Below are 21,806 nucleotides of genomic sequence, written 5' to 3' on the forward strand. Positions count from 1 at the left end.
CCTGGACAGAAATTGCTTGGAATAGTAAGGTCATGCTGCTGAAGACAAGGGAATTGTAATGTCCAGGTTAGTGAAGACAGCAAATGATGAGGGTGTCAATGGTATTGGTTCTCAGACCTAATTTCTGAGATCATCCCCTTCGGAATCTGGGGAAAACCTCGTGTAGTAAGATGTTTAACCTGTACCCAAGCAAATGCTAAGTCGCTTTTAATATTGTCCCCACCCTTCAGTTAAGGAATTATTGCACTCTATGTCATCAACAAAGTCTGTGAAGAGGGAGCCTCATTTCTACAGGAGACTGAGGAGTGTTAATCTGACTGGTCAGAAACCAAGACATCTACTAGACCTCATTTTACATGTGTATGTGTGTGTGTGTGTGTGTATTATGCTATATAGTCAGAAACCAGACTTCATGTTTTTGGTCCATTTTCTCACACACAGGTTCAGTCAGGCCTCTCCTGCTCCCTTTGCCCTGGACATAACCTGAGAAGGTCCATGTTATGGACTGAGAAAAGTCCAGCCATATTCACACTCCCAGATCCAACTCCTTGTATATGCGGCTGGCAGCTCAATGGACTCCAATCTGTTCTGCTGACCAGCCATTTCGATTAAGAAGTGAGAAAAGGAAATTTACCCTACACTTCCAGACCCATGTCTTGTGTCCCAGCATTACTTCCCGTGGAAACTCTACATTTGGGAGTGTTGGGTTTGGGCTGGATATACACCATCTATCCCTCCAAACGCTCTCCATCCTTTTCCACCCCGCTCTGTGTATGGGTATGCTGACCTGTATGGTTTATATCAATCTACACTTTGCCCCTTTGTTCACCCAGTAGAAAATACCAGCCAGAAATCAGAGGGAGGGAAGTGAATGAGGCTGGTATATTTATTTCCCCAGATCCCTCCCCTGTGGTCCTTGATGGGCTGGTGGTATCCTTTAACTGAATGTCATAGCTCCTGTCATGTGGCACTCTGCAAACACGTCTTTCTGTCTGGGCTTTTATAACAGTTCTCACCTCTTTTCCCGATGGTGGGCCTAGGGTTGGAAATAGCTGCAACTAACCCTGAGATGCTACATTACCTCTGTGATTTCCCTATAACCTTGCCCACACTTTTGTAAAAAATCTCCTTTTCATTAGCCTCTACTAAAATTATCCAGTTTGCCACTCTTACCTGTTGGGGGACCTGGCCAATATAGGGCTTTGTTGAGTTGTTAATGTTTTGTTTCCTCTTTGGTTGTAGTCACGTGATGCCTGGCAAGTGTTTGATAGATATTTGTTGAATGAATGAATGACTAAATGTGTGAGTTGAATGAATGAATGACTAAATGTGTGAGTGACAGGATTTGAACTCCAACCCCTCCTCTACAAACTTCTAATATACTACTGAGCGTTCACATGTAGAGTACAGTTGCTTGATGCACTCTGAGTACAATAAACAAGTGCAGGTGCTGTGGCTCCAGTTTCCAGGAACCTCCACTTCTTTGGATTTGCCCTGGTTGTTCATACCCAGATGTCCTCCTTCCCAGAGGAGCAGTATGAAATAATATAAAGAGTATCTGAAATATACAAAATGGTAAAGACACGATCTTCACTAAATGAAGAGTAGGATGATTTCTTCGACTCAAAAAGAGATAAAAGGTTCATATCACAAAATAAGAAATGTACACTGAAAAGTTTCACATGTATAGGTTATGGTTTTAATGGAGCCGTACTGAATGAACTGAAGTTACAGCCATGAGGTATGAATTTATAAAGTTTATGTGACCTTTATTATAACTGATATTGACTAAGCATTATAACATTATTACATATGAGATAAATTTGATATAACTATCTTGTAATTATATCTATTGTTACTATCAGCTTCACAATTGCTGGTTCATGACATTCGTACACTTTCTACTGCATAAGTGTTAGAGGAGTTTCTTTAAATTTTGAGATGTGATATGTGACTTGCAACCCCCTGGGAACACTCATATCTCTCTGGGGAGATACCTTCAGGATGGAGCTCATGTAAATATCAGGCAGAATTGTTCCAAGCCCCGTTATCATGCCTAGCCCTAAGGAAGTACCTAGTTGTTTATAAATATTTCCATATTATAATTTCGTAAGGAGAGAAATTCCATGATCTTCCTCCCTGGATTTCCCAGCAGGAACGGAGTCAAGACCGAACTGTCATAATATACTTCCTTTTGGCGCAGAGCTCCCCCTTTGATAATCTCCAGGGCACATTCTTCCTTTGGAGATGCTTCTGCATTGTATATCCCAGCAGTTCCTGTCATGGCTGTTTCTGTAGAACGACAAGAGAAGAGTGGGGTTATCTAAGACTAGCAGAGTCTACACGATAGAAGGCCTGCAGACACCAACAGCTTAGCTTTCAGGGGCTGTTGGCCAGTGCTTGCTCGGCAAGGTCCACGGGCCCTGGCAGGAATACGTGGAGAAGACTGGGTATGTTTAGGGCCTATTGGGCAAAGAGAGGCTTAGTGTTCATATGGGCCTCGTCTAACTGGATGAAGATTTGTGGAGGCAGCTGGAGGTTACTTGTTGGGAGATTTGAATCATACTCCTCTCGGGTGTTTTGGCTGGAGTGAGGGAGTAATATGCGGGAGCAGAATGAGGATAGAGGTCATATGATGGGACGTGTCAGTGGGCAAAACCAGAGCGAGGTATGATAACGACTACTGATTTGTAAAAGGAAATGACGGGAGAGAATCCAGACCTTTGCTCCCTTGTCAACACCAATCACTTTCACTTAGAAGGAAACTCTTGTTACCTGCTCTCTTCCTCCAGGTATTCGTGTCCTTCTTCCCAGCTTCTGTCTCTCTCTCCATCCTTGTTTCATGGTGTTTCTTTGTCTCTCTCTCTCTCTCTCTCTCGTTCTGTAACTACTACTCAATTTACTCAATTCCTCTTAAATAAAGTTTTCTTTTAAAAAAATTTTTAATTTTTATTTATTTATTTGGCTACGCAGCATGTGGGATCTTAGTTCCCCAGCCAGGGACAGAAACCATGCCCCCTGCAGTGGAAGTACGGAGTCTTAACCACTGGACCACAGGGAAGTCCCTTAAATAAAGTTTTCTTATCATACTTGCCACATGTTTTAGATAAACTTGCATTTGGACTTAAAGAAAAGTTGTAAAAATTGTACAAAGTTTTTCCTTATATCCTTCAATCACAACAACATAACCATTGTACAATTATCAACAATAGATACGATAGAATTGGAACAACTTTACTAATTAAACTGCAGGCTTTATTTTTTCACTAATATCCTTTATATATTCCAGGATCTTATCCAGGATTTCATTTAGTAGTAATTACTTCTTATTTTCCCTCTCTCTGACAGTTCCTCAGTCTTTCCTTGTCTCTCATGGCCTTGATGCTGTTGAAGAGTACTGTTCAACTGATTTGTGTAATGCCCCTCAATTTGGGTTTGTCCACTGTTCTTATAATTAGAATGAAGTTATGAATTTTGGGTAAGAATACCCCCCAAATGATACTGTGTCCTTCTCAGTGCATCATATCAAAGGGTTCATGATATCTATGTCTTATTACTGGTGTATTATTAAGGAAAACAAACTCACATTTGATAAGTCTCACATAGGAAAGTAATGGCCACTGAGTTTTCATGAGGACATAAGGTGTTTAGAATAGGGTCAAATGATGAGTGTGGTGTCACTCAGCTCACGTGGTGGTCAGAATGGAAAGAAGGGTCAAAGAGCAGTCAGAGGCTCCACTAATGACAGTGGAGCCCCTTCATTAAAGGGAGAATAGCGCTGTCACTGGTTTTCAGTGCATGACACATGACAATATTAGGGAGTTCAGCACCCTCTTTACCCACAATGGTAAGAAAGGCAATCCATCTACAGGCCATTTATTCCAATCTCTTGACCTTACCTGTGTCTATGAGGCCAAGGATACAGAGGGTGATCGACACATTGACATTGGTCACTGCATATTCCACCCTGATAGAGGAGAAGAACCCATCCAGAGCAAACTTGCTTGCAGAATAGGCAGCAATAAGTGGATTAGCTGTTTTCCCTAAATGATATAGAGATGGGTTAACACGGGGACCTATTTCAACTCTGACAGAGCTGATCTGTGTTTTATCAGTAGCAGGCTTTGTAACCCCTGTGAAGTCCTTTTACCCTTTGAATCTTAGTTTTTCTCTACTCCCCAAAGAGATTATTATGCTGTGTTGAATTTCTGAAAGAGAAAAAACATTAAGGTATCAAAGAAACTCCCCTTGATGAGACTGGGATGCAGTGTGGAGTGGGCTGCAGGAAAGCCTTCATTGAAGAGGGATTAGTTAGATTTTTAGTAAAGATAGTAAATATGTGGATTATGAAAGACCCATGTAATTCCACAGCTGCTAACTTTTCCACCTCTGACCCAAGAGCGCTGGAAGGGTTTGGCAAGGGCTGTCTACACGGAAACCTATCACTGATTTACTTTCTATGCAAGGGGAATGAAAACTCCTGTCTTTGTTTTCTACTCCGTATCACTTTTCTTACTTTCATCAGCCTGGTTAATTCTCACTCAGGTTTTTAGAGGATATGTGGACATATGCCTGATAGCATAACCTATTCATTATACCCTTTCCAAGATGAGAGAGTAGTGGTGTCCTGAGACCTTAGACTCTTTGCTCAGCATTATTATAACAGCTACTTTAAAATCCTTGTCTGCTAATTCTAAAATCTGGGTCATTTGAGGACTGATATCCATTGATTGCCTTTCCCTCCTGAGTATGGGTCACATATTCCTATTCTTGTATGTGCAGTAATTTTTCATTGTATCCTTGATATTGTAAGAGTCTCTGGATTCTATCACACTCCTCCAAAGAGTATTCATTTTTATTTTTTAGTTTTTGGTAGGCAGTTAACTTGGCTGAAACTCTGTGTCTCTTGCAGTAAGTACCAGATGAAATCTCTGTTTAATTATTTGAATCTTAACTGGGCTTCTTGGTATCTACACTGCCCTGTGAGTATTTCAGGGGACAAATAGAGATTTGAGAAGGGTTTACAGACAGAATTTGGTGCTCTTGCACTGTGGCTCTTTCCTTTCTGGGATGTCTCCCTTCACTTTCCAGCTGCTACAGAAACCCCAAACTCTTCCTTCTGCTTTTACAAGGTAGTAAGATGGCAGATTTCAATCCTAAAAATGACACTGATTGGGGTCTGCCCTTGAGCACAAGCTACAAAATTGGGAAACTCATCTAGTGTCATTTCCCTCTTTCAAGTGCCAACAACTCTCCAGTTTCTTCTTTTGATTCTTCTCTTCAGTGCTTTCAATGGTTGTTTTCTGTATTTTGTCTAAGTTTGTTATCTGGAGAAGGTTGGTGTATTAGGTATTACCCTGCCATTATTGGAATTGGAACCTCTGTGAGTTTTTAAAATATAATGAAGTTTCCAATTCCAATTCCATTCTTCCAATGAAGGAAGAATGATTTATTCAGTAAAGATGCTGGGAAAGTTGGTTAACTAATTGGAACAAATTGTTAGCTCTTTGTTTTATGTCATATATCAGAAAATGATCCATGGAAAATTATGGCAGGTGGTGTTGTCTACCCAATATCCATTTCCCTTTCTTTAATAAAAGAATCTAATTTTGTTCAGGATAGCAATGTGTTCAGATAAAAATATTTACTTCTTCAAGATTCCCTTGCTCTTTTGGGTAGTCATGTGATCTAAATCTGGCCAATGAGAAATCTAGTAGTTGGGGTCTCCAGGAAGGATATTGATTACCTGATAAACTAGACGGATTCAGGTGACATGCAGCTTTTACATTTTGCCCTTTCTCTTTTTTTCTAAGTAGACTACAGATGTGATGCCTAAAATTGCAGTAGTCATTTATGAACTTGAGGAAAAGCTGTATATTAATTATGTAATTAAGGACTATAGAACAAAAATGTGGAATGAGCTTAGATTCTTGAAGATATAGTAAGTCCATCAAACCAGCCCTGAACTTATTACCTGAGAAAAGGAAATCCTATTTAGTTTAAGCCATTTTAAGTGGAGTTTTTGTTACATGGAGCAGAATGAATCTCCTCACTGACGAAAACATTCAATCATAGAAAGATAATATAGGCAAACACTTACCAGATTCTCGTTTATGAAAAATCGTTCTAACATAAAAGTAAAAAAACATGTAAAGGCAAAGAATATTTTATTAAACAAAATGTAGAATTTCTATATGCCAAAACGGTAACTATAATAATTTCACTATAAAGATAAAGGGTAAATGATAAACTAGAAAATAATTTTCAACATATTAGTCAGACAAAAGCTTAATATCATCAATCTTTAGTATATAAAGAACTCTTAAAAATTCAAAAAATACAAACAAATCTCTGTAGGGAAACACTCCATCCTCAATCCTCAATCATGAGTTTTGGCTTGAGATAACTCTACAGTCAAGTTCCAGGAATGGGTGTGTAACACAGGATGGCCAATCACAGTTTCTGATACCACTGGGTTACTGACTAGTCTAAGGTTGGACCAACGACCCAAGCAGGGCATCAAGATACATTGTTGTTGCTTAACAAGAAATCAGTTCCCTTTTCTTCCTCTGTATCAGAACCCCAACTGAATTCATGTTTCCACCTGTTGCAGAGACTGCAGTATTCTCTCCAAATATCTTCTGCCCCTCTTCCTTAGCAGTAGAATCCCGGATTTGTAGCTGGGCTCCGTTATCTGGAATAAAGTCCACACTTCTCAGCTTCTTTCAGCCAGATGGTGCCAAATGACTAAGTACCATCCAATAAGTTGTACACAAAAGTGTGTCACGTGATTTCTGGGATATGTCCTTAAAGGAAGAAATCAGTCTCTCCCTTCTCAATCCTTCCTCCTTCTTGGTTCCTGAAGGTTGACCCCAGAACTATCATGGACCTTGAAGTAGAAGCCGTATGTTGAGAATGGCAGAGCATTTAGAGAAAAGGAAGGAACCTGGGTGACCATGGAGCTGCCATCCTAGCCCTATACTGCTTACCTCCAGACTTGATTTGCCTTTTAACTTATTACATCCACTGTTACTTTAGGTTTTCTGTGTCAGAGAGCTGCACCTAATCCATGTTGAGAGTCTCCCTCACTTTTATGTAGCCCATGTGCCAAAGGAAAGCTGATACCATCTCTAACTCTAGGGGTGGCTTGTATGATTTATTTAATACCATCCTCCTTGCCCATGATTGTTACTGGAATGGGCATGGGGCCCAGTTTGGACCAATAAGACTTGAGCGGAATCTTGTTGGAGTGTCTGGGAAAGTGCTTTTCCTTGTGGGAGAGTTTCTTAAAGTAGAAATCCTGTTTCTCTTCTGCTGGACATTTCTGTGTATGGATATGAGGGCTGAAATTGCTACATCTATCTCACTGTCAGCCTGGGGATGAAGCCACACATGGAGGAGAGCAGAGCCAAGAGAGTCACGGGGACCCTGAGCTCGAGCCAAGTCAGTTGCCTGCCCTGCATCTGCTTCCACTTATGTCAATAATTTTCCTGTTGTTTAAGTCAAAAATAGATCCAAATTGTTTATAAGAATAGCACAATTGTCAAAACTATGAGTTCTCGAGTTAGATGACCTGGGTGTGAAATCCCAAGTATGCCATTTCTTAGCTGTAATATGTGGATAATGATATTACTAAGCTGAAGTAATCCATGTAACAGACTTAGGACAAACTGACACTTAGTAAATGCTATTATTAGTAGTATTAGTATTTCAAATTGGTGAGAAAAGCATGAGCTGTTCCAAAAATCACGTTGGAACAAATAGCTAGCTATTTGGAGAAAAGAAAAATGCCATTCTAATAAATAAATTCAAATTATATTAGAGAATATATGTGGAAAATAAGATAATAAAATATGTGTGAATATATAACCTCAAGGTAAAAGATATTCTTTTTGTGGTACGCGGGCCTCTCAGTGCTGTGGCCTCTCCCGTTGCGGAGCACAGGCTCCGGACGCGCAGGCTCAGGCGCCATGGCTCGCAGGCCCAGCCGCTCCGCGGCACGTGGGATCCCTCGGACCGGATCCGGGGCACGAACCCGCGTCCCCTGCATCGGCAGGCGGACTCTCAACCACTGCGCCACCAGGGAAGCCCCCGTTTTGTGTTCTTGATTACGACCTAGGTAACGATCAAAATAATAAAAAGGATTCTAAGTTGTTTTGCAGGAGAAAAGGGACAGATTTTTTTTTTATTGTTGTTGTTCCTGAGAGGAAGGTGAGAAAAGAGAGAAAGGGAAAGAGGAAGAAAGGAGAGGGGTACGGAAGGAGCCATGGCAGAAGAGTTTTTGAAAAATTCATCAGATAGCTGTATGGTTTCAAAAAACGTTTTAAATGGTGAAGAGAAATACTGAATTGACATAGAGATGGCCAACAGGCACATGAAAAAATGCTCAACATTGCTAATCATTAGAGAAATGCACATCAAAACTACAATGAGGCACCACCTCACACTGGTCAGAATGGCCATCATTAAAAAGTCTACAAATAATAAATGCTGGAGAGGGTGTGGAGGAAAGGGAACCCTCCTACCCTATTGGTGAAAATGTAAATTGGTACAGCCACTATGGAGAACAGTATGGAGGTTCCATAAAAACTAAAAATAGAGTTACCATGTGATCCTGCAATCCCACTCCTGGGCATATATCCAGAAAAAACTCTAATTTAAAAAGATACACACATGCCAATGTTCATTGCAGCACTATTTACAATAGCCAAGACATGGAATCACCTTAAATGTCCATCGAGAGATGAATGGATAAAGATGTGGTACGTGTGTGTGTGTGTGTGTGTGTGTGTGTGTATAAAATGAAATATATATACATATAATGAAATGTTACTCAGCTATAAAAAGAATGAAATAATGTGATTTGCAGCAACACGCATGGACCTTGAGATTATCATACTAAGTGAAGTAAGTCAGACAAAGATAAATATCATATGATATTGCCTATATGTGGAATCTAAAATAAAAAATTCAGATGAACTAATTTACAAAGCAGAAATAGACACACAGACATAGAAAACTTATGGTTACCAAAGGGGAAAGGTGGGGAGGGATAAATTAGGAGTTTGGGATTAACATATACACACTACTATATATAAAACAGATAACCAACAGGACCTACTATAATACAGGGAACAATACTTGATATTTTGTAATAACTTATAATGGAAAAGAATCCGAAAAAGAATAGGTATATTATGTATAATTGAATCACTTTGCTGTATACCTGAAACTAACACACATACACACACACACACACACACACACACACACACACAAAATACTGAACTATTAGACAAGGGTCAAGATTGAACAGACTACTGAAAGTTTTTCATCTTTATTATGAAAATTATGCATGAGGTACACTTTAACCTAACTACCTATGGGCACTGTCAGTTTTTCAGCTGAAGGCTGCAGCTGTCATTGACATTCATTATAACCATATTTCATTTCTTAAATTTTGTGACCTGCCACTGATCTGCAAACCTTTAAACCAGTAGTTCTCATATTTAATTCCCGTAAGCACCATGTGTCAAGAACATGCAGTTTTGAGCCCACCTCTTCCTCAGAGTCTTCTAGTTGGTGTTTTGGGGTAGAGGCTGTGCTGAAGGGTTCAGTAGGAAAGAGGGTCATAAACCATATCTAGGGTAGTTTTAAAGGTGGATATGGGAGCAGGAAAGGTATGGCGACATAAGCTTATTGAACTTGATCTAGGAACTTACAGGAGAAATGGAGGGGGAAGGTCTTTGGAAGGGGCTGAAGTCTCTTACAATGATAATTGGATGAGCCGTCAGTAAATTATGAGTTGTTGGATCTCTTTAAAGCTCATACTAGTATGATCAGGGAAAACATCTGTCCCAAATCTAAAGTGGATATTCAGGTGAAGAAACATATTGGACTAACCAGGAAACTTCACCTGCAGGAGGTAAGTTCTGAGCTCTGCTTTGATGAAAGAAAGTGCAGGAAGGGCCAGGTTGGTGGGGGAACGGTTTGTACAAAGACTAGGGGTGGGAATGAGTTAGTTACAATGAGAAGCCAAAGGAACAAGAAAAATAACAACAAAGTTTATTATATTTTCTCCTCTGTAGAAGTAAAGGCTTATAAGCACTTATCCAAAGCCCTTAGGGCCTGATGTGTTATGGAATTATTTTTGGAATTTAGAAGATGGTGTGAGGCTTATGCAGTGTATTCCATAACACTCCCAGTAGGGCCTGGGGAGGCATCCTGTAAGCAAACACATTATTATTTCTGCACTAAGATATTTGAAAGTTCACACAGAGATAAAGGCTTTAAGTAGCCTCACTTTAGTTCAAGTTAAATTAATTACAGTAAGTCCCTTACATTCAAACGAGTTCTCTTCCGAGAGCGCGTTCCTAAGTCCACTTTGTTCGTAAGTCCAGCAAAATTAGCCTATGTACCCAACTAACACAATCAGCTATATAGTACTGTACTGTAATAGGTTTATAATACTTTTCACACAAATAATACATAAAAAACAAACAAACACAAAAAAACAACGAAAACATTTTTAATCTTATAGTATAGTACCTTGAAAGGTACAGTAGTACAATACAACAGCTGGCATACAAGGGCTGGCATAGAGTGAACAGGCAAGAAGAGTTACTGACTGGAGGAGGGAGAGGAGGTGGGAGGTGGTAGAGCTGAAGGATCGTCAGCAATAGGAGACGGGGGGCGAGCTGCCATTTCACTCACGCCTGACATTGATGGCACAGGTTCCGGCTCCTTGGTGGATTCAGTTCTATCTACCTTCTTGAAAAAACGATCCAGTGATGTCTGGGTAGTAGCTCTTTTTTTTTCTTGTCATAGATGACACAGTGGCACTGGATTGCATTCTGAATGGCTGCTGCAACCTTCATGTACCGTTCTACATTCGGGTCCTGTGCCTCAAAACTAACAGCGCCTCCTCAGATAAAGAAAATCCCCTTGCCACTTCCTGCGTTGTGAATCTCTTTGGTTCTTCAGTTACTTCTTCCTCTTGTCTCTCTTTGTCCTTTTTCTGGACCTTCAATACCATCAGGTCCTCATTAGTAAGCTCCTCGTGTGGCACATAAACAGTACTGTACAGTAAAGTACACAAAAGCACAACCACTTGTAGAGGATGCACGTACGTAACAACGTACACCAGACACGTGAACTAACTTACATGCCTGGACATTCGAATGCATGTTCGCATCTTTGAAAGTTTGCAACTTGAAGGTTCGTATGTAGGGGATTTACTTGCATATAGAATTAATTTAAAAATCCTTGGTTTTCAGAGTGTTTTTTTTTTTTCTTTTACCCCACACAGCTTTTTGGATTTTTGGAAATTGCAGATAAAGGATTGTAAACCAGTCTAGGCTCGCTAAAGGAAAGGTGAAACATATCAAAAAATAGAAAAAAGAGGAAAGAGGAAAAAACCTCCTAGGTTCTCACGATTCCAAACAATCTTGGTGCATTTCGTTAAAGTCTGTTTTCTCTTCACAGCACTATGAATCATCTCCCCACATAATGCTAATTAGCTTGTGTGAGGAAACCTTTGCATTCTGCTCTAGGTGAAATACATTTCGAAGTTTCAGAGAGCTGAAAAGGGCAAAAGCCCTCTAAAAACACACACTTTTATTTTTCAAAAAGGATCTTTGAGCTAAGGGGCCCTGGTCAAAATGGAATAAATAATATGTAACCGGATGTTAAAATACGACTTTTCCTGCTCTAATTTCAGCTGAGGTTCAAAGACTGAGAACATAGTAAATGGCGAAAGCCTCCGTATTCTGAAGGGAGGTTCCAGACTACCTGTGCACCTTATGTAGGATGTGGCAACACAAACAAACCCCCCCCAAAACCCTAAACATAAAATCTAGTTTGCAACACGTAGACCCTTAACCATCCCAAGGGAATAAAAAGGACTGAAGGTGAAGAGGTTGGAAAGGACAGGCGTTAGGGAGAGGAAAAGAACAGTGTCTCAATGAGCTTCCAAGAAGAAGGGGTTAATCCTTGTGAGAGGAGCTTCAAGGGCACCTCGTGGAGAACTTGTCCCCAGGAATTTGAGGGCCACTAAGGGCTGGGGTTTGACCCAACCTGAGAGGCGCTGGTTACGGGCAAGGCCACTGCAGAGCTAGTGCAAATTGTGTCGTACGTAAGGGAACTCTCCCTGTGGGGGGCCTGAAATCCAGCCCACACTCTGCTTGCCAACCTGCGGGTCTTGTCCAGGGCTCATCCCTTCTCCCCTAGAGTCATTTCCAGTCCTGCCCAAAAGGACAGCCCTATGTGATAAGTGTATTCGCCTGTACTCCCACTGTATTCTCAGAGTCTGAGGGAAATAACATAAGCAAGTGCTGCCCAGCTCACAGGAAGAACTCTCAATATCCCAGCAAGGACCTCCAGAGAACCCATGAAAGCACCCAGTGGAAGAGTCAGGTGTGGTCATCCTCCCAGTCCAGAGAACATGAGCTTTCAACATGCACTGTGTCCAGAGGAGACTGATGCTGTAATAGCTGGGTACCAGCCAAGGAAGATCTTTCCTACCCTGAACTTTTCTTCCCTGCATCCTCCCTTTCCTTTTATAGAAGAGGCTAGAGGGAGCCTGATGAGTAGGGAGTTGCGGAACAGGAGGAAAAGTTGAACACATGTCTCTTTCCTATCCCAGGTCTCCTATGATAACAGGTTCAAGCTTGATGAGGGGAGAAGCTTTACTTAAATTACAAATGAATGGACATTTTAATTACTGAAGTGAGACCTTTCCTGAGACTGGAAGCAGCTGGAGGATCTTTTGTTATCCTAGAGTGTTGCCATCTGCCCTCAGTCACAGCCAGGTTCAGAGAAGAACTCACCCATAGAACAGGTCTGAAGGAAAGAATAAGTTTGTTTTCTGATTGCACCTTACGAGATCCACCGTTCAACCATTGCTCATAAAAAATATGCCAGAATATGAACCTAATTAAATCAAATGAATAACTGAATGAATGAATAAATAAAACAAACAAATAAATAAACTGTTCTAATATGCATGACTCAGTCATGAAAGTGAATGGATTAGAAGCCTGAGTGCTTTTGGTCAGGAATAAGTTTTTCTTTACGTCGGGAGAATGGAGCCTGCAGTGAGATTTATCTTCCGGGAAGTTTTAGACCACAAAGAACCAGAGCTATGGTGACCGTATTTCCTGAAGCAAAATATGGGACATGGAATCTGACAAGTAAGAGTGCAGACTTGGTGATAAATGGGACAGACTGCAATTAGCTCTGTCCCAGAAACACAGGGACTTAGCCACTGTAGAAACAGCAAGAGCCAGAGAGCTGGCAGATCAGCTGCGCGCTGGAGCTTGTTAGCTGAGCAGAAGAGGTCAAAAGCAGGCCTCGGTGCTTTTGTTCATCCACTCCACACCCTCCATCCCCAACTGCTTTGCTGAGATTTTGAAATGATTTCCATTTCAAAGGCAGATTTTAAACTACTTTAATTGAGAACTCGGAAGAAAGTGCACAGGATTGAAAAGCTTCATTCCTGCATGCCCTTAGACTTTCAGAGCCCCAGGAAAATGTGCCACATCCTCTGTTGAGCAAGCCCCAGCTTGAGGTTCATCATGCCTCAAAGCCTGGGTCCTGCCCGTTTTTTCTAGCTCTTCCTAGAATATTTCTTCTCAGCTAGGACCCTCATGGTCTAAACTCTTTAGTTGTTTGGGTTGAGTTGGGTGCTAAAGATAAATCCATCTCTTTACTCCAAGCTTTGGTAACCTGAGGTGTCGTCATAGGTATTGAGACAACCCACAGTTATCCAATAATAATTGAAATAATGGGAGTGGATGGGATTGTCCAGGGAGAGTATGTCGGGTGAAAAGAGACACAAGGGCTTACAATGGAAAGAATCCTGAGGAAACCAACAAGACAGAACTGAGACAGGCAGTCAGAGCAGCTAGAGGAAACCCAAGGAAGGATTTTGGCTGAAGACAAGAGAGTGTATGGTGTAGAATCAGCACAAAATCCTGCAGAGATGAGATAAAACCTGTAAAATTTCACAAGGCAACTTTGGCAAGAGCATTTCTGTGCAGGTACAGGACCTGGGAAATGTAGCTCCTCCTTAGATCCTTAGCACATCTCCCAAGGCAAGAATAAAAGAATAGATTTTAAGAACCCCCATAGTTGAAAGGTGGACCCAAACCAGTTCCACCAGCATCACCACCTCTCCCACATGCAGCCTAAATAGTTGTACTTGGAGAGAGGAGAGTTGTCAGTGTCCTATGTGTTCATCCACCAGAGGTCAGTTCATCCACTAAGGGTCAGGTTCCTCCACCAAGGGTCAGGGGAGGCATTTGCATTGCCTTCATCTTAATCAGCATGAGAGGGACTTCAAGAGGATTTTTTGGAGACCTTTACAAGTATCCTGGAGTTTGGGGATTGGTATTTGACACACACCTGGAAGTCTAAAGGCAAGAGGCAGGGCTGGAACTGCTCTAGCTTGAGAGTGGATCTGAGTGCATTGTGGGATCAAATATATCCACACACAGCAGGCTTCACAGAGACCTGGGAAGGGTGAAGGGGGACTGGCTTGGTGTCACCTACTCAGGGATGGTGGGTGGACTGTGTCAAGAAGGCTGGATTTATTGAAGCCCTGGAGCTGAGGAGGACACTTAAAGGAGTGAGCTAGAGGGACCACTGTTCATGCCAAGGGGGTCTCCTGCAGGGGATCTCTGAGGAACCCACAATAAAGCCCCACAGAATCCACCCTCACTTCCTCCAAGTCAATAGAGCCCTAAGGTGGGGATTTTTTTTCTTTTGAAATAATTTCAGATCTATGGAGGAGTTGCAAGAATAGTACAAATGACCCACCCCTCTTCCTGAACTATTTGAGAGTAATTGCTATAATTTAGGTAGTTGCTGACCTGATTCTCCTACATAACCATCCAAATGAAGAAAGTAATTTATTAGTTTCTTAGAACTGCTGTAATACATTACAATAAGCTGGATCACTTAAGACAACAGAAATGTATTTTCTCACGGTTCTGAAGACCAGAAGTCTGAAATCAAGGTGTTGGCAAGGCTGCACTCTTTCCAAAGGCTCTAGGGGAGGGAGAATCTTCCTTTGCCTCTTCCAGCTTCTAATGGCTGTCAGCATTCCTTACAGCTGCAAACTCTGCCTCTATCTTCACGTGGACCTCTCCTTGTTTCCTTCTGTCTTTGTCTTCTCTTCTGTCTCTTATAAGGACACTTGTCATTGGTTTTAGGGTCCACCCAGATAATCTTGGATGATATATTGCAAGATCTTTAATTTAATCACACCTGAAAAGGCTCTTTTTTTTTCCAAATAAGGTCATCTACACAAGTTCAGGGAGTTTGGATGTAGACATATCTTCTGAAGGCCACCATTCAACCTACTCCATCAACATTGATGTATCCATTTCATCTAGTCCAAAGACCCCATTCAAGTTTGTCACATGTCCCAATGATATTCTTTATAGCAAAGAATTCAATCAAGGATCACATGCTGCATATAGTTGTCATGACTCTTTAGCTTCCTTCAAGCTGGAGCATTCTCTAGTCTTTCCTTGACTTTCATGAGTTTGACACTGTCAAAGAGTATGCCACGTCATTTTGTACTGGAGTTGGTTTATCCTGGATCATGAGAGCTGGTTGTGCAATTTTCATGAGTTTTGCAAGCAGGTTGATCTTGATATGGCTATCAAGAGATTATTTACACCATGGAAATGCTACCAAGCAGAGTTCTTAATGTTTCCCTTCTAAAGGGCTAGTTGGTAAACATTTACCAGCTCACTGCAGATGAATGTCCCTCAGTTTGGATTTCTCTTTTCCTATGATTTGATTCAGGCATATATTTTTGGCAGAATCATACAAATAATTATCTTCTTTTCACACTGTATCCCATAAAATTATACATGATTTCGATTTATTCCATTACTGGCGATGTTAAGTAACTTTGATCATTTGATTCATGTGGTGTCTGTCAGGTCTCTCCACTGTAAAATTACTCTTTTTTTCTTCTGTAATCAATAAGTATTTTGTAGGATGATACTTTTTTTGTTTTTTTAAAAAATATTTTAACCATTTTTAATTCTACAGTTCAGTGGCATTAAGTACATTCACATTGTTGTGCAACTATCACCACTTTTTATCTCCAGAGCTCTTTTCGTCTTGCAAAATGGAAACTCTGTACCTATTAAACAGTAACTCCCCATTCCCCCATCCTCTGAGTCTCTGGCAACCACCATTTTACTTTCTCTCTATGGCCTTGACTACTCTCAGTACTCATAAGTTTAATCATGCAGTATTTGTCTTTTTGTGACTGAGTTACTTCACTTAGAGTAATGTTCTCAGGGTTTATCCATGTTGTAGCATATATCAAAATTTCCTTTCTTTTTAAGACTGAATTGTATATATGTACCACAATTCAAGTTGCTTATCTATTATCTGTTGATGGACAATTGGGTTGCTTCCATGTTTTAGCTATTGTGAATAATGCTGCCATGAATGTGAGGGTACAAATATCTCTTCAAGACTCTGCTTTCCAAACATATTGATTCACGGTGTTGTACACCTGAAACTAATATAACATTGTAAAGCAACTATACTTCAACTTAAAAAAAGAAGGAAAAAAGAAGAAAAGACTCTGCTTTCAGTTCTTTTGAGTATATACCCAGGAGTGGAATTTCTGGATCATATGGCAATTCTATTTTTAATTTTTGGAGGAACCTCCATCTATTTTCCACAGCAGCTGCAACATTCTACATTCCCACCAACAGTGCACAAGAGTTCCAATTTCTTCACATCCTTCTCAACAGTTGTTATTTTTTGTTTGTTTTTGATATAGGCCATCCTAACAGTTGTGAGGTGATATCTTCTTGTGGTTTCAATTTGCATTTCTCTGATAATTAGTGATGTTGAGCATTTTTCATATACCTGTTGTCCATTTGTATGCCTTCTCTGGAGAAGTGCCTATTCAAGTCCTTTGCCCATTTTTCAATCAGGTTGTTGGGTAGGGTGGTACTTTGAGACTATGTAAATACTACGTTTCTTATTAAACTTTTACCCACTAGGTTTAGCATCGATTTATGCTTCCTGGATAAATTATTACTATGATAGTTGCCAAATGGTGATTTTACTAATTTCATTATTCCATCTATATTTATCACTTGGCTTTTTATTGTATGGGAAAACCTTCTTCTCTCCCCATTTATTTATTCATGTATTTATTTATATCATTTTGAATTCTTATTGTATGTAAAGGTTTATAATCTGTTATTATCTTTGCTATTTATTTGACTGTCCAAGTGGTCCCAGATTTGGCTAGTGGGAGCCCATGAGAAGTTTCTGTGTTCTAGTAATGTGTCCCTATTTTTCTTTGAGCAGTTCTTTACTTACAGACACAACGAGATTTTCGGGTTCATCTTTCTGGCCATTGTCCTGGAATCAACCTCTTCTCCAGAAAGTCTTGGTTTCTTTTAGTGAAGAATGATATTTAGAAACTAAGATCTGGGTGCTAAGTGTGCTCCCAGGGCCTCTCAGATGACAGAGCTAGGGAATATATGCACTCATATATAGACACATATATCTATATTTCCATATCTATCCATGTATATTAAAAACTATTGATTCATACCAACACCTCCAATTCCAATTCAACATCACTGGATTCATTCTATTTTCATATTTATAACTCCAAAAGTGAGAGCCTAGCTTCTGTTATCCTCAATAGATACTACTTATTTGATTAGTGATCCTGTATGTGTGTATTCTTCAGTGGCTTCTGTGCCCTCTACGTGGATGCCCTCTCCAGTGTACCTGGGCTCTGACACCCCCATGCCAGGCTACACAGATGCCCTCTTCACTCCACATTGGCCTGTTCCATTGTAGCCCCCTTGCACATACCCTCTTTGCCTTTCTTAGTTCTGACACCCCGTGCCAGATTATCCAAAGGCTATGCAAGCAACTCAGACATGTCTACCATTGCCTACCTTGCTTCTAGCCTAACTCTGCCTTCCCTCAGCATGGCTTTGCTGATTAGACCTGAGTCAATGACTGTACCTCTCTAGGCTGGTCTTCATAAATAATTTGGGGGGTTGACTTATAAAATTCAGCTGAGCCAGTTAGACACCCCTTCTTTGGGGGAAATTTAGAGTTGGAAAATCGAGAGACCAAGAATGTTGGCAATGGGGTTGAAGTCAAGAGTGCACTGAGAACTGTCATGCTGAGAAAGGACTGTAACAGCCAGATTGAACTCTGTCTCACATGAAGCAGAGCTTAATAGGGAGAGAAGGAAGAGGAGCAGATGTGCTGAGGGAAGCTGGTATGACCTGACCATGCTACCTCTGGGATATCCCAGCTGCAGTTCCCCCAAGGCCAGTTGTCTCCCTAGGGATGGACTGAGACAGATGTGTGCCCAGTGTGGGCCAGTAATTTGGCAGCCCTTCAAATAATATTCTTTAAATATTGTTCACATTTAATTATTTAGTGAGTACAGGGAAAGACTAATTTTCTAATGCTATAAGTAAAGGATTTATTATATACACTTATTACATGGAAGTTCCTGAACCAGACAACTTCATGGAAAAATGTTAAATAATTTAAAAGCCATGTAATCAACTCAACTCTGCCATACGTTAATCGGAATCTGACTTCAGGCACATGTCCATTGCCTATTTTCAGCATTGGTAGCTTTGCTTGTAGGTGCATAGACACGTTGAAAAAAATCCTACAACAAATGTTTTTGTGCATACATCTCTGACTGGATTGATGATTATTCCTTGACAGATTCTTAACATTATATTTGCTGGGTGAAGTTGGAACCAAGCAGAACCCTGCAGACTCCACACTACCCCAAGTACAAGAGCCCCTCTATGTCCCCTGCCTCTTGTTTGTAGGAAACCTGAAGTCTCCCAGGCCTCCTACAGTCACAAAAGAGCGGGCTCGAGAAGTCAAAGATTAGGACAATAGAGTCACAGACTCAGTGTCTCATGCACACTCCTGAGCTGTTTTTCAGATACTATAACTGCCGCCAGAGGACATGACATAAGCTGCTCCATCTTGATCAGTACTAAATATATGCCTAATGCAATTCCAAGAACTGGCCTCAAGAGAATGGGATTAACATTATTGCTCATAATGATCTATATCTTTGTGGTCATCAAAATAATTATAGCTTGCTCTGCCTGTATATGTAAGTGGGCAATTAAACTTGTCAGCAAAGAGATGCTACAGACCCATGCTGATATCTTCAACTCTGAAAATACGGCACCCTATGCTAGCGTGAAGAAGTTACGGAAGATGTACCTTTGCTCCTAATCCCATAGAAATGGAATGATGCTGGACAGTGGGGAATTGAAAGCAGCTCTTTTGCCTCTTTCCTGTTTGCCCATTTCTGTTCCCGTCTAACCTTGAAAGAACCTAATTATAAGAATGAGATCACTAGACAATTTAAACCAACTTCTGTGTTCCTGAATGCACACCATGCCTTGCCTAAGCTGTTGATTCTTTTTCTAGATGAAAAGAATTAAGAATGGAGAATTAAGTGGTTAAAGAGTGACTAGCTCTCTACCCCCAATAACCCTCTTAGCAACCCTGCAGGCAGAACACAAGGGCAAGATAACATCTGAAGAGTCAGCCAGCCTGCACGAACATAATGGAGAATGATGCAGAACCCAACTTCCTGCCTCAATGATTCACTGGGATTCTTCCCCCGCTTTTTCCCTTTAAAAACTGTCATGGCTGAGCAGATTCTTTGGAGTTGGTCTCCGGACATGAGTCCACCTTCTCCCTAGATTGCTGGCTTTTCTGATTAAAGTGACTTTCCTTTCTACTGACACTTGCCTCTTGAATTATTGGCTTTTGAGTGGGGAGCAGCAGAACCTGAGTTCAGTAACAAAATGATGGGAACACTTGAGGCTACATATTGAATATAGAATATTCATATTCTACATATAGAATGCATATTGCTAGATTGCTTTAGGTAAGATGAAAAATGAAGGACTAGACTTTTAAAAATCAATAGTGCAATCAGTTAAAATGAATAAAAAAACTATACCCTTTCCCATCATCTCACACCTACTTTGTGGAGTTAACAAAGTTTGCAACAATTTACAATGTTGTAGGCAAACAAAAGACCAAACCAAACAAGAAAAAACAATACCTCCACCCACTCCATGGTATTTAATAGTTTGAATTTGGTGTTTTAGTACTTTCAGTCATTTCAATTTATTTGTTTACTTGTGAGATGGAGTACAATCTCTATCGTCCTGAAGTCAGTCATCCTGAGAGGTGAAATATTTTGCTTTTGGTTACCATACAGAACCTCATCCCTTACTTTTCTTTTTTTTTTTTTCCGGACGCGCAGGCTCAGCGGCCATGGATCACGGGCCCAGCCGCTCCGCGGCATGTGGGATCTTCCCGGACCGGGGCACAAACCCGTGCCCCCTGCATCGGCAGGCAGACTCTCAACCACTGCGCCACCAGGGAAGCCCCCTTACTTTTCTTTAACAAAGTTATTCTAACAAAATTCATACCAAGATTGTTGTACAATAAGCAGTTCCAAAGTGTATAAAATGAAAGGTAAAAGGCCCTTTCTTTAGACACAGTTGAGCTCATACTATATATACTGTTCTCTAAATTATTTTTCCTTGAATTTATGATTTTTATAGTCAGTATGCATAAAAATTTATGTAGTATTTCACCACCATTTAGAAATCTGTCGCTAGTGGTGGATATGTAGGTTGTTTTTAGTTTTTTTATGACCATGAACAATTCAGTGGCAATCGGTTTGCACTGGAATGTGGGCTCCAAGGTGACAGGGGCTTGCCTTGTCACAGGGCTGGCATCTGGAACTGTGCCTGGCTCAGAGTGGACCCTCCATTCATATCTTTTGAATAAATGAATGAACGTATTTGGGGAACGTTTGTGCAAGTTTATCTGTAGAATACATTTCTCAGGTGTAAAGTGATGTTCTCTCTCCCCAGCCTGTCCTCATTTTTTTAAAAGATTTTTAAAAATTTTAGATGGTTTTATTTTTTAATTATTATTATTATTATTTTTTATTTTTTGGCTGTGCTGTGCAGCATGTGGGATCTTAGTTCCCCAGCCAGGGATCGAACCCACACCCCCTGCAGTGGAAGCGCGGAGTCTTAACCACTGGACCGCCGGGGAAATCCCCTGTCCTCATTTTGAAGTAGCTTAAGTGGATTTCTCCTCATTGAAATCAATGCTTATTTCAAGAGGAATCCTCCTTGGGTCAAGCTCAACCATCTAAAGCTATATAGTCACACCACGTCACATTCACTTTTCACTTTATTAACTTTAAGTTTAGCTGTGTCTCAACAATATACCTTTGTCAAAGTTTGCAACAAGAAGCTGCATATGACATTGATTTGCTATACATATTGTTAGAAAAGTTTTGCTAACATCTCAATGGGCAAGGACATAGAAAAACAACTCACAGAATAGAAAATATAAATAACCTATAAACACATGAAAATTCATTCATTCATTAATTACCTGACTTTTATGAAATATCCACCACGTGCCAGGTGCTGTTGTAGGAAATAAGGAAATAAGTATAACCAAAAATAGAATACTACTAAGACAAGAGACAGATGGGCCCCCAGGGCAAACGGTTTGAGTTTGTTCCTTGTGGACAAATCCTCCGAGATGGGAATAACAGGGCAACTGAGAGAGGAGGCTGGCACCTGCCCAGAGAGAAGATGAGACCACATATTCCTCATTCTCGAAGTCAGAAGACCTCCCTGACTACATATGTGCAGAAAGGCTCCTTGGAGGTCAAAAAGGGAGTGATGCCAACTAATGCTCACTACCCA

At 40.6% G+C, this 21,806-nt stretch overlaps 1 protein-coding gene across 4 annotated transcripts in view; it reads right to left on the reverse strand.

The window, feature by feature from the left end:
- Positions 1–1,744: 1,744 nt before the first annotated feature.
- Positions 1,745–21,806, reverse strand: part of HSD11B1 (hydroxysteroid 11-beta dehydrogenase 1) — a 44,702-nt gene continuing 24,640 nt past the window's right edge. For 3 of the 4 annotated variants that reach the window (XM_067729093.1, XM_067729092.1, XM_067729091.1), the window contains 2 exons: positions 3,900–4,043; positions 1,745–2,292 (listed from right to left, as the gene is read on the reverse strand). In XM_067729093.1, coding sequence (XP_067585194.1) covers positions 2,075–2,292; positions 3,900–4,043 — 362 coding nt within the window. In that variant the 3' untranslated portion in view covers positions 1,745–2,074. The remainder of the gene's footprint in view (positions 2,293–3,899; positions 4,044–21,806) is intronic. The other variant, XM_067729094.1, reaches the window with a different exon arrangement.

Source organism: Pseudorca crassidens, chromosome 2 (genome assembly GCF_039906515.1).
Source record: "Pseudorca crassidens isolate mPseCra1 chromosome 2, mPseCra1.hap1, whole genome shotgun sequence".
Lineage (NCBI taxonomy): Eukaryota > Metazoa > Chordata > Mammalia > Artiodactyla > Delphinidae > Pseudorca > Pseudorca crassidens.